This window comes from Peromyscus eremicus, chromosome 8a (genome assembly GCF_949786415.1).
Source record: "Peromyscus eremicus chromosome 8a, PerEre_H2_v1, whole genome shotgun sequence".
Lineage (NCBI taxonomy): Eukaryota > Metazoa > Chordata > Mammalia > Rodentia > Cricetidae > Peromyscus > Peromyscus eremicus.
Window position 1 is genome coordinate 56,381,200 of NC_081423.1, and position 13,084 is coordinate 56,394,283.

General features: G+C 42.3%; 1 protein-coding gene across 1 annotated transcript in view; it reads left to right on the plus strand.

The window, feature by feature from the left end:
* Zzef1 (zinc finger ZZ-type and EF-hand domain containing 1) overlaps nt 1–13,084 on the plus strand; it is a 131,534-nt gene that overhangs the window by 66,453 nt on the left and 51,997 nt on the right. Inside the window, exons 26-30 of the mRNA XM_059271136.1 lie at nt 1,539–1,779; nt 4,119–4,198; nt 6,527–6,620; nt 7,748–8,210; nt 9,502–9,666. Coding sequence (XP_059127119.1) covers nt 1,539–1,779; nt 4,119–4,198; nt 6,527–6,620; nt 7,748–8,210; nt 9,502–9,666 — 1,043 coding nt within the window. The remainder of the gene's footprint in view (nt 1–1,538; nt 1,780–4,118; nt 4,199–6,526; nt 6,621–7,747; nt 8,211–9,501; nt 9,667–13,084) is intronic.

Genomic DNA, 13,084 nt, shown 5'->3' on the forward strand with positions numbered 1-13,084 from the left:
AGCACCTCTGTGGGGCTGTGAGCTCCTTGAGGCTGGAGCTGCTGTGGTTATTTTTATCCTCACTGGTACAGCAGGGGCCTGAATACAATGAGTGTTGGCAAGTGTGGATGAATGACTGTGAACTAGTCGTGCTCAGTGAATCCTTGGTGTCACCACACAGTGGACTGTGCTTCTTGTGCCCGCAGGGTCACACTTGAAATGATCTGTGTTGTCTCTCTTGTTCCCCCACTGAACTGTAGCACTCAGTTTAGGTATATAACATTTTTAAACAAGTTTGCTCTGTCTCTATTTCTCCCTCTTTTCCCATTCTTCTCTTTTCCTTCCTTCTTCTCCACTTTTCTCTCTCCCTCCCAAGTTATCCCATGATTGATTTCCAAACCCAGTGGCTCTTTCTCTTCTGGTCTTCATTCTGTCTGTTAAATCTACCGCTCTTCAGGCCATGCCCTTCTGTCCATGGTAGTCGAGTATCTTTCCTCACTAACTGTCCTTTCTCCCTCTTTGTTGCCCTTCCCCTCCTTCTCTAAAGGGTAGGCTTCCTTTGCTTTCCCATAACCCCCCAAGACATCGTCTTCTGTCCTCTCTTACTGTCTCGCCTATGGGAATAATCCCATAATCCTCCTGGCCCTAGTTCTTCTCCAAACTCCAGTCTTCTCTTAGGTATTTCCATTTCAACATCCTGCCTCTCGTTAAGTCCAAAGTGTGAAACCAGAATGTCTCCCCAACAGACTGTTCAGTGGTCATTTTTGCCCAGCCCTCGGCCACTGCTCCATAGCTTTCTTCATTCGTGCCCTGTTCTTGCCCTTCCTATGCAGTCAACTACAAACCCAATAGATTCTTCCTTATGATGTGCATCTCTGTCCTCCCCTTGGTCTCCATCTTTACCCAAGCCCTCTCTTTGCACCTGCATTATTACATCAGGACCTACCAAGTTTTTTTGTTTTTGTTTTTAATCACTGCATTATCTTGTCATTCCACTGCCAAGCACCATTAATGGCTCCCCATTGCTCACAGGGTGAAGTCTAAACTCCTCAGTGTGACAGTCAAGGCTCTCTACAGTCTCCTTTCACCTTACCTATCTGACTCTAGTTCCCACCACTCCCCAGCTGAGACTTCAGGCCAGGTCAGTCTCCCCGCTGACTCTTAACCTCTGCAAATGGTTGTATCTCAGGGCCAAGGCATCCCTTCCTTCAGTGTCCATCCCTAAGCCTGTGTTCTTCAGGAGGCTTTTCTTAATTACTTTGACCTGCCAGGAGCTCTGTGAATTCTCAGCACTGGGTACCCCTCTAGGTATTTGGCACTGGGTGATTTTTTGCTTTATGGTAGTGCTAGTTTTAATGCTCTTAGGTTTTATTTGTGTTTACTTTTTTAAACCTGTATATCTGTCTGGTCTCCCAAATAGATTGAAGCTTCCTGAGAGCTTGCACCGTGTTGTGTTTTTACTTCTGCTTTGTCCTAGTAGGTGCTCGTTGCGTTTGTTTGTTTATTTGTTTGTTTGCAAATGAGTGTGTTAAATGTGATGGTTTTCCTCTTGTTCCCAGGTCAAGAACATCCCTGATGATCCCTGCCGCCATTTTCTCCTTGATTTTGCCCAATCAGAGCCTGCTCAGAACTTCTGTGGGCCATATTCAGAACTTTTCAAAGGATTCATACAGGCATGTAGAAAACAGGCCCCAAAGACAGATATAGTTGCTGGTTCCACTATTGATCAAGCTGTGAACGCCACCTTTGCCGCTCTGGTGTATCGCACTCCAGATTTATATGAGAAGCTGCAAAAATATGGTAACTCATATTACAGGGAATATGTTTGATCTGAAGGCTAATTGCTAAGGTTTAAGAAGGCCCATCTAATGAGGATCTAGAAACACTTAAAGATACTACTCCATGCCTGCAATTTAATCTTGTCAGTTCTACTTTGGCGGTCAAGAGATTAATGGTTAATTTACAGTTAGCACTTAGCAGCTTACAGTATGTGTCAGGTAACCTTGATCTGCAGAATTAGCAGGTACTTTATCCAGAACTCCCATGGAAAACTACAACCAAGAAGTTTAACGGAAGGAACATAGCTCATAGCCCCAGATTCAGCATGCTCAGACAACCTTTCTGCACCTCCTTTCCTCATTGTCCACAGGGAGGGAGGGAGGGAGGGTTTCTACATTCATCTTTATTCAGGGAAAAGCATTTCAAACCCTACATAAAGCTGAGGTATGGGTTTCCCAAACTCTTTGGCAGGGTAAATGTTCTTTCAAGTGCAGATAAAATAAGTAGGAACAGATGTGTCCCCAGATTAGAGCAGGTGATTGGCTTGTGTCATTATTACATATTATGATCTCTGTAACCTGTGTGGCTCAGCCCTTTTGTTCTTGTTTTATTTCCTGTTTTCCAAATATCTCAATTTCTCCTCCTCAAATCTTACCTATTTTTAGAAAGCTACTTAAATAAACCTACATTAAGACATGAGTGATAAATGGAAGAATATATTTTCACTGAACAATGGGGGAGGGGTCATCTGCATGGTTTTGGGAAAGAAATTATATGTTTTTGTAGTCAAATTATGGTAAAGTAGCTGAATCATCTTTGTTACTTGAGGGACTTTTTGTTAGAGGGATAAAGGCCTCATGGACCAAAAGCTGAACACAGAAGATGTCCTTATAGGGAGTGGTCAAATCATATCTCTATGTCATATTTATTTGCAATAGAGAAACACTTAATCAAAATAAGGGAACAAGAAGTATCTTGGTATATACAGGTTATTCCTACATCATCTTCCCTTGTTCGTTGTTTTGGTTTTGGGGGAGCTAGGAATCAAGCACAGGGCCTTGTAATGCTAAGCAATCACTCTACCACTGAGCTGTACCCTTAGCCTTCCTTACCAGTTTGAAAGGGACAAGTTTTGTCTCAGTTCTCTCTGTAACTGTCTTTTTTTTTTTTTTTTTTTTTTTTTTTTTTTTTTTAAAGACAGGGTCACACTATGTAGCCCTGGCTGGCCTGGAGCTTTCTATGTAGACCAGGCTGGCCTCAAACTCACAAATATCCACCTGCCTAGGCAGATACCACCACTCCTGGCCCTTTACCGTTGTCTTTATGATACATATATCATGTCTAGGAACCATTCAAGAGTTCTTCAAAACTGAACTACATTGAGAATGGCCTTTTGTAACTTTTCTTCATTGTTGTCTAAAACTTGGGTTATTACTAATCTTTTGAGTTGCCTTAATTCCATCATATTATGGTATGACCTCTTTAGACTCAGGAAAATGAGAGATTTCAACTAAACTGTAAGCTGCGTGAGGGCCAGGATCATGTCTTTTTCCCAGCCTTGCACTCCTGGTGCCCGATGTAGAGCCTGCTTTACCCTGTTCTAGGATATTAGCTTTTGCTTTTGATGAGGAGAAGGGATAGGCTTCAGAGATTATTTTAAAATGCGAGTTGGAATTTTTCTAGTCAGAAAAATTGTATCCATTCTTTTAGAGGCTTACAAAGTAAAGGAAAGATAAAGTAATTGTGACCTATAATCTTATCATAGTACTTCTGCCAACATTTTTCTGCATATCTACCTGGCCTTAGATATCTTCATGTGCATATGTATTTATCCATCCATGTTTTAGAGGTAGTCTTTTTAAAAGTCAGATCATTTATACTGTTTCATAACCTGCTTTCTTATTAATGTACCATAAACTGCTTTTCATGTCAGAGTGCTTTTTTTCCCTAACTCTTGTCTAAGCTGGCTGACTAGCTAAGGAGCCCAAGGAATCCTCCCATCTCTGCCCCCTAGAATGCTGGGGTTATAGGTGCTTATGTAGGTGTTGGAGATCCAAAATCCCTGTGCTAACCATCTCCCCAGTCACCATGTGAAAGATTTTTAAATTCAATCTCAATATTAAAGTTTTTTATTTTCAGTTTTCTTTATATTTTTGTCTACATTTTGTGCACTTAATAATACTGCTGTTTCATAAATTGTTAGATGGAAATGACATGGAGAACCCAACTAGGTTTTGTGCCTTTCCTCTTTTGCCATCCCCAGTGTGTGTCAGAAGGGTGTTAGGATTCAGAGGCTTAATGCTGCAGGAGTGAATTGTGCCAGCCGAATGTAATCTCTCCCTTTCTTCTTCTTTCCCTAGTAAACAGCGGGGGCAAGATAGCCCTGAGTGAAGAGTTCTCTCAGGTGTATTCTCTGGCAGATGGAATTCGAATATGGATGGTAAGGTGTTCCTTCCCATGAAGCTGTGATATGCCTTAGATTTCCCCACTGTGATAAACTAACTTCAGTCAGAGTCATGAATAGATATAAACTATTTTAGAGCCCTTGGATATAATTTGATGAAGTGTTGAAAATGCTGAGGAAATGGTGTTCAGCTGGGCCCTCTCTGTCCTTTTGTAACTCTAAAGACTTCTTTATGGTACTGAACAGCAGTGCCTGTGTCAGGGAGAGGACAGGCCCCCCGGCATGTTACAGGAACGGTTCTGCAGCAGTAACGTGGAAGAACCAATGTTGGTGTGTGTGTGTCTTCTATTTTTTGAGACGGGGCTCCTGTAGCCCTGGATAGCCTCTAATTTCCTATGTAGCTGAGGCTGGTATTGAACTTCCTATCCTTCTACTTCCACCTCCCAAGAGCAAAAACTATAGGCATGAGCCACCATGCCTGATTTATGTTTCACTAAGAATCAATCCCAGGGCTTCGTGCATGCTTGGTAAGCACTCTATCAACTGAGCCACATCCCCAGCCATGTATGTGATAATTATATAATACTGTGTCACAATGTAGTATGATAATGTGGTATTATATTACAATAAAAGTGAATGAAGTAGAGCTACATGTATCAGTACGGGTGACTCTCACAGATTTGATAATGAGCTCTACCCCCGAAAAAGCGGATTGCAGATGAATTGGTAAATATGAAAGGCTTTGTGTTCATTTGTCTGTCTGTTTAGATGCTAGGGTTTCATATGTGCTAGGCAAATGTTCTACTTCTGAGCTATCATGTATCTTAAATATTGGATAGTAAGTAATTGAGAAGAATCTTTAAATAACCAGAAAGAGAATAGGTAATGAAATTGAAAGCTGGGGATTAATCTCAGTAGTTAGGTAAGGATGACTTGGTGATGGATGTGATTGATGAATGGAAGGAGTTGATCAAGTTAGTTACAGCTTCCTGGCAAGATAGTAGAAGTGTTGGGAATTATTTTCTGAGACATCTAGCTAGATAATTCAGTGAAGGAAGTAATCTAAATGGATTCCCAGAAATATCAAGCTGAGATAAAGATAACCTCAAATCATTTATAATAGTTCTTTCAAAAACATGTGGATTTACCTAGGAACAGACAACTTTGGACAAAATAGGATCTACATGGGTTAGAACATGGTTAATGCCTCAAATATACTGGATGGGTAGAGACCAAGGTCAATAGAATCTCTCAAAAGAAACGCCTTTTAGTTTCCTTTAGGAAATGAATGGAATGAGGAGAACTATCTGGAGGTGTGGCTTAGTGGCAGAGTGCTTGCCAAATGCGTGCAAGACCTTAGATTCAAGCTCCAACATTGCCCCCCCCCCCAAAAAAAAGTGTGGTGTGAATCTGGCAATATGACTCAGTGCATAAGGCACTTGCTGCTAAGTCTGACGACCTAAGTTCTGTCCCTGGGAGAAGCAAGAACTCCCCCTCACCACTTGTCTTTGAACCTCCATGTGTATACTATAGTACACGTACTTCCCCCTAAAAATGTAATTAAAATAAAAGAATGGTAGGAGGAGAATCAAGAGTACCTGCAGAGGAAACAAAGCACTCCTAATGAAAATTGAAAGGCAGATAGTATCTGAGAAAGTCGGCTACCACAAGTAGTTGTGTTTAAAAGGGTTTTGACTAGATACTTGTAGATTATTGCTTCTGATACCCATAGCTTGTGACTGATGACAGCTGGATAAGATGCCGTTCTTTTCTTTGAGACCTTAGTCTTCCATCAGATATGCCCTTTTTCGTGACTCTCTGAATTATGGACCATGCTATAACCATTGCTGGGGCTGGCCCTCAACACCCTTCTTTGGAAGGGGGCATCACCCTTGTGTTCAGGGTAGAATAGACTTCAGATTGTTGTCTGACCTTTGTAGCAGACTGTATATGTGACCCTCCCAAGACCCCATTTCCCCAGACCTCTACTTTTTTGTCTCTACTAGTGGCTTTAAAGGAAGGCTCCTCCAGCCTCAGTGTTCTAGTTATTTGTTGTAGTTGTGAGGTTCTGGGGATTGAACCTAGGACCTCATACCTGCAGGGTAAGTGCTCTATCATTGAGTTATAGGTCTCCAGTTCTCAGTTTTTAAAGTAATGAGGTCACAGATGCAGACCCCTTTCAGATACCACATAGTGAAGAGACTCTAAAGACAAACAAAAACAGCTCAGTGCTGTTGCCATACTGGGTGATGGCTATGATGTCCTCCACTGCCGTAGCACCATGTGCCTTTAAAGTAGTTTTCCATGGCTACACTTGCTACTCTGTCTGACAGCGTAATTGTGTGGCTCTTGTCATCTCCCCAGTTAGAGATGAAGCAGAAGTCCTTGGTGAGCCTGGGGAGTGACGCAGAAGAAAAACGTGGTTTGGAAGCTGCAGAGGTGAACCCAGAGAGCCTGGGTGAGTGTGCCAATACCAGCTACCACAGCTGGGCCATTGTGTTTCCTTTTTGAACCTGGGAATAGGTGTCCTGCCTTCCAGGTTATCTTAATTGAGCTGTGTTGACCTAGGGATGTAAGGAAGGAAATGGAGAAGATGCCAGAGAGGAGTTATTGTTCACCCCCATGCTTCAAGTGGAGTGTCTTTGTAGTGGCTTCTCTCATAGGAATTGTTAAGTGCTTTTTTTTTTTTTTTTTTTTTTTTTTGGTTTTTCAAGACAGGGTTTCTCTGTGTAGCTTTGTGCCTCTCCTGGAACTCACTTGGTAGCCCAGGCTGGCCTCGAACTCACAGAGATCCTCCTGGCTCTGCCTCCCGAGTGCTGGGATTAAAGGCGTGCGCCACCACCGCCCGGCTGTTAAGTGCTTTTTGAGCTATATCTTGTTCTGTTTTTAAAGTATATGCACATTGACTAGCCATGAAAATTAAATAACTACCATTTTTAAAATGCTATCATGCTATGATACTTTTTAAGATTTTTTTAAAATAATGTATATATATGTGCATCTGTGTGTGAGTATGTGCACATGAGTGCAGTGCCCATGGAGTGTTTCTGATGTCCTGGAACTAGAGTTACAGGAAGTTGTAAGCTGCGTAATGTCAGTCTGAGAGTCAAACTCTGATCTTCTGCAAGAACAGTTTGCACTCTTAACCACTGAGCCGTCTCTCCAGCCTGGTTGTACTATGTCTTAAAGCTCTAGTTGTATAAAATATTTGCAGATGAAAGTGCAATGCCTGGAAGCTGTATGCAGACCATCAGCGATTGGGAGTGGGGCACCAGATTGGCTGTGAGTTGATAATTATTGAGGCTGAATGTTGAGTATATGGCAGGGTCCTTCTTCTGCTATATCTATAAGTGTTTGAAATAATCATTTCTGTAAAACTTTAGAAAGTGCGCTGTCCTCATGGCAAGATCCTGATTTGTACAGTGAGAGAAGATCTGATTCTGTTCTGTAGGTGCACATGTCACAGCATTCAGGAAGGCATTTCTTACCATAAATCATGGAGTTGAAATAGATTATTTTATCCAAAAGTAGATTGTAAGTTTAATTTTGACTTTTTCTTGTGTTTCTTCATTTGTTTTCATTTAGCAAAAGAATGTATTCAGAAAAGTCTCTTATTACTGAAATTTTTGCCCACAAGCAAAAGTTCAAGAGAAAACTGTGACAGTTTGGTGCCTGTTGATGAGACTGATCATCTCCAGCCACTTGACAGGCGCCAGAGGACAAGCTCTGTGGTGGAAGAGCATTTCCAGGCTTCAGCGTCCTCTGCAGAAGCACCAGCCCCAACGACAGGCAACAAGAGTCCTGCCTCGGAGACCCAGCCACAGCTGCCACCCAGCAGTGGCCCCTCCGCTGCAGAAGCGTCCACAGCTGAAGAGCCCTCATCCCCGTCCACCCCTACCCGGAGGCCTCCCTTCACCCGAGGGCGACTCCGGCTGCTCTCCTTCAGGTCCATGGAGGAGAGCAGGCCAGTCCCCACCGTGAAAGAGAAATACCCGGTGCTGAAGGAGGTCATGGACTTCATTAAAGATCAGTCGCTCTCACATGAGAGGTGAGCCAGTCATTTTCTTCCAACACTTATCCTTTTCAAGCTGTAGGTACCCACTCTAGTCAAAGGCATGAAGTTCTTGTTTAAAATGAACAAATAAGGGATAAGGGAAAGGATAAAATCAAAATATAGTGTATAAAGTTTTTAAGTAAATAAAATGAATCAATAATATTTAGGGTACATCCAGATTTGTTTTAAAATATTCAGGATAAAAACTTGGTTGTGTGGGTTTTTTTTTTTTCCTCCTTAAGGAAATACTACAATTGGTACACTGAGGGCTGTTGATATAGCTCAGTTGGTAGAATGCTCACTCCACGTGAAGAAGCTCTGGGTTTGACCCCTGTACTGTGTTAAAACTTTGTGTGGTGGTGTATCTGTGATTCCTGCACTTGGGAGGTGGAGCACAAGAATAAAAAGGTCATCCTGAGTTCACACACAACCTGGGGTATATGAGACCTGTCTTAGGAAAAAATTATAGCTGGACATCTTCACACACACCTTTAATCTCTGTGCTTAGGAGGCAAAGGGAGGTGGACCTCTGTGCATTCCTGGACAGCTGGGGCTAATAGACCTGTGTCAAAAAACAAACAAAGTGTACCCTTCGTTGTATATAACATGTATCTCAGTAATGTTTGCATGGATCTTTAAAATGGAATCATTTCTTTAATTAATTCCTTCCTTTCTTCCCTCCTTCCTTCCTTCTTTCCTTCCTTCCTTCCCCTCCCCCTCTTTCTTTCCTCCCTCCTCCTCCTCCTCCTCCTCCTCCTCCTCCTCCTTTTCCTCCTTATCCTTTCCCTCTTCTGGTTTTTTGATACTAATCTTACTCTGCAGCCCAGACTGACCAGGAACTCATAACAATCCCCATGCCTCAGCTTCCTGAGTACTGCTATTATAGGCATTAACCACCACACCTGGCTTAAAAAGACACTACCTTCAAATTTTTTTCATATTGCAAGGGAGAAATTTAGGGTTTGATATTTTCTGAAAAAATTATTTGTCCACAGGCCTATGTTAGTGAAAAATTTTCTGCCTAAGAATTAAAGCTTTGCCTCCTTAAGGGGAAGTAAAGACCCTGAAGTTCTTTTTTAACTACTTATTAAAAATAAATAATAAACTGTTGCATTCTGCATAGTTGGTGCACACTGGTTTGTGGTGCTGCCTAGTGCTGACTATAGGTAGCACTCATTCTGACACGCCCAGTCCCTCACAACAGGACTGACTTTGGTTCACGTGGTTTCAGAATGTGGGGGAAGGGTTTGTTTTCGGACGTTCCTGACTTGAACTGTGTCTCCAGTGTTGTGAAGGTTCTTTCTTTGCGGAAAGCCCAAGCACAGAGCATCCTTGAAGTCCTGAGGATAATTCAGTATTGTACAGAATCCCTTGGGCAGCCTCACTGCTTCCATCCACCGTATATACTTTTCCTACTGGAACTTCTGACCTGCCAGAAAGATTTTACGAAGTAAGTACAAATTTGCCAGAAAAGCCAGCAGAGGCCATTTTACAGAAATCCTAGTTGGCCTCAGTATTGATAATGCCATAATTGCCATATATGATGCAAATTTACATTTTTGGTTAGCATGTTCTCTCATCTCAAGAAAATGGGTTATATCCTGTTAGTAAGAAGCAAGAATATGATTATTCCTCTTATGACTTTATCTGCTTTACCTGACAGTAAGAATTATGAGAGTGTTCCCACATTCTCATAAGGTTTCTAGAAGCTGTATGCTAAATGCAGTGCTCATTTAAGGAATGACTATGACCTTTCAAGGTGATTCTGACCTTCACTTGACAATTTGTTTTCTGCTGTGCCTGATACCTTTCTAAGCATTGTGTATACAAACGTGCCATGACAGGCAAGGCCTCTTTCTAATGGAGCCTTACATTCTCTTGGAGAGTAAGAGAACATTCAAAATAAATAAGCGAGACAGTCTCTGGTAGTTGTATAGAGTGTGGTGATTCCATGTGCGGTGACACAGCTTGGGTGGTCAAGGAAAGTGAGCCAAGGGAACGGCCTGTAAACCAAGAGGTGACTGACTTGCTGAGACTAGTAGAGTGCTAGGGGCAGAAGGAACTCTTGGTGGGTAATCAGGCCAAGGGACAGAGAAAAAGAGCATGGCTAGGTGAGAGCGGGAAGCGTGTGAGCCAATCAGAGCATGAGACAAGACCCTATCCTACAAGGTGTTTGTATTTTTTACAGAGTTGGAGGTGGGGAACCTTGGGAGATTTTGAAGCCCAGAAGGAGGAGCACAGTGGGTTTAAGTATATTAAAGATGCGTCTGGCTGCTCTGTGGGGAAGTGAGAAAAGCAGTTAGGAGATTGTTGGAGTGATGCAGGCAAGAGAGGATGGTTTGGACCAGGGAGAAAGGGAAGGAGAAAAAGGATGGCATTTGGGATTTATTTGGAAGATAGAATTGTGTAAGACAGAAAAGATGAATGAAAGGTACCAGAAACATGGGGAAAGAAACTTAGGATTTTGGTTGGAGCAGCTGTGTGGATGGTGTCATATTTTACTGAGAGAAGGGATATAAAAGACACAGATGGGGACAAAATTTTAAATTCTGTTTTGGTGATATGTTTGAACTATTTTTTTATTATTTTAATATTTTTTTGACAAATACTTTTGGAAAATATTGTTGTTTCCCGGCTGTCCTGGAACTCACTAGTAGACCAGGCTGGCCTGGAACTCAGAGATTCACCTGCCTCTTCTTGAGTGCTAGGATTAAAGGCATGTGTCAACCACTGCCCTATTTATTTTTATTTTATGTGTATGAGTGTTTTGTCTGTATGTATGTCTGTGCACTCCGACCCCAACCTCCACTTGAGTGCCTGATGCTTGTGGAGGTCAGAATCGGATATTGGATCTCCTAGAACAAGACTTGTGGAACTGGAGTAAGACACCATATGGAAGCTGGGCAGTGGTGGTGCACGCCTTTAATCCCAGCACTGGGGAGGCAGAGCCAGGCGGATCTCTGTGAGTTCGAGGCCAGCCTGGGCTACCAAGTGAGTTCCAGGAAAGGCGCAAAGCTACACAGAGAAACCCTGTCTTGAAAAACAAAAAAACAAAAAACAAAACAAAACAAAAAAAAAGACACCATATGGGTGCTGGAAATTGAGCATGTGTTCTTAACTGCTGAGCCATCTCTCCATTACCTGTTTTAACTGCTTCTTTGATATTTAAGTAAAGATAAATACAAAGATGAGGATCAGAATCTAAAGTACTGGAAGTAAGTCAGGACTAGGGATAGAATTTGTTTATCATGAACATGTGGATAATATTTAAAACCATGGACCAGAGGAAACCTAGACAGGCAGTGGTCCAGAGTTGAGCCTTCATCTAGAAGTCAAGAGAAAGAGGGGTCAGCTAAGGCCATCAAGGTGTAGAGGGGCCCTTGGGACAGATTGACAACCTGTAGGTGCTGGTATCATAAAAAGCAAGAGAAGACTATGTCTTCAACCTCAAAAATGGTCACTTGAGTCAGATGCTGATGTGAGAGTTTGAGATTGAAGCAATGGATTGAAATGGTGACGACAGTCTTGGTGAATTGTGGCCTGAAGCCCAGTTGGATGAAAGATGATGGGATGGTAAAGTGGAAAGACAAGATTAGAAAGAAGAAGAGCAAGAAATATGGTGGCTATTGGAAGAGAGGGTGGGCATCAAAGGGTTGTATTGTTTCACAGTGTTGGTCACTGAGCCGGAGGCTTGCTCAAACTCAGCATATGCTTTGCCATGAAGCCTGCACCCGCAGGTGTGAAGATACTGGAGCATAGTGGGGATGAGTCAGCAAAGGTCAGAGGAGTGCTGTCAGTGTCAACAGGAAGAAGGAGGACATTCCAGTAGTCAGTACAGACACAGGTTGGCTGGTAGATGGAGTGCTACAAACGTGATGGGTTCCCATGGGATCATTCTGTTTTTAAAAATAAGACATGAGTGGTGGTAGTGCACGCCTTTAATCCCAGCACTCAGAGGCAGAGGTAGGTGGATCTCTGTGAGTTCGAGGCCGGCCTGATCTATAGTACTAGTTCCAGAACAGCCAAGGACGTTACACAGTGAAACTCTGTTTCAAAAAATCAAAATAAATAAATAAATACGTAAATAAATAAAAGATATGAGTAGAACCATCAGTGAAATGAGGTAGAGAAGAAGGTAGTGAGAATTATGTTTGTAAGCTGTGTGTGGTGAAACACTTCTGTATTCCTAGTATTCGGGAGGCAGAAGCAGGAGGATTGTTTTGGGTTTGAGACCAGCATGGGTAGCATAGTAACTTCAGAGCCAACTTGGTCTATGTGGGACTTTGTCTCAAAAGAAAAAAAAAAAAGGTGAGAGGCTAGAGTTGGCCTGGATGTTAGGAGCACTTGTTCTTACAGGGGACCTGAGTTTAGTTTCCAGCACCCACCTGGTGGCTCACATCTGTAACTCCAGTTCCAGGGGAACTCCCAATACCCTCTTCTGACCAGGCACACACATGCTACACATACATACGTGTAGGCAAAATACTCATACACATAAAATTAAAAAAAATCTTTTTTTTTTTAATTTTTTGAAACATAGTCTCTCTTTAGTCCTGGCTGCCCTGGAACTTGCTATGTAGACCAGGCTAGCTTCAAACTCATGGAGATCCTCTTACCTCTGCCTCTTGAGTGCTGAGATTAAAGGTGTGTGCCACCATGCCCAGCCTAAAAGAAATAGTATTTTTAAAGAGAAAGAAGAAAAACTGATGGTTATAAATTTAAAGTGATGTTAGTCAGCTCAATTGCATGATGTTCCTTCCACCTACATTCAGCTGTTTTGGAATTGTAAGATTCCTTATACAAGAGGAATTCCTCATAGAAGGAGAGAGAGGCCAAGGAGCTGATGCTTGCTAACAGAGGAGTATGAT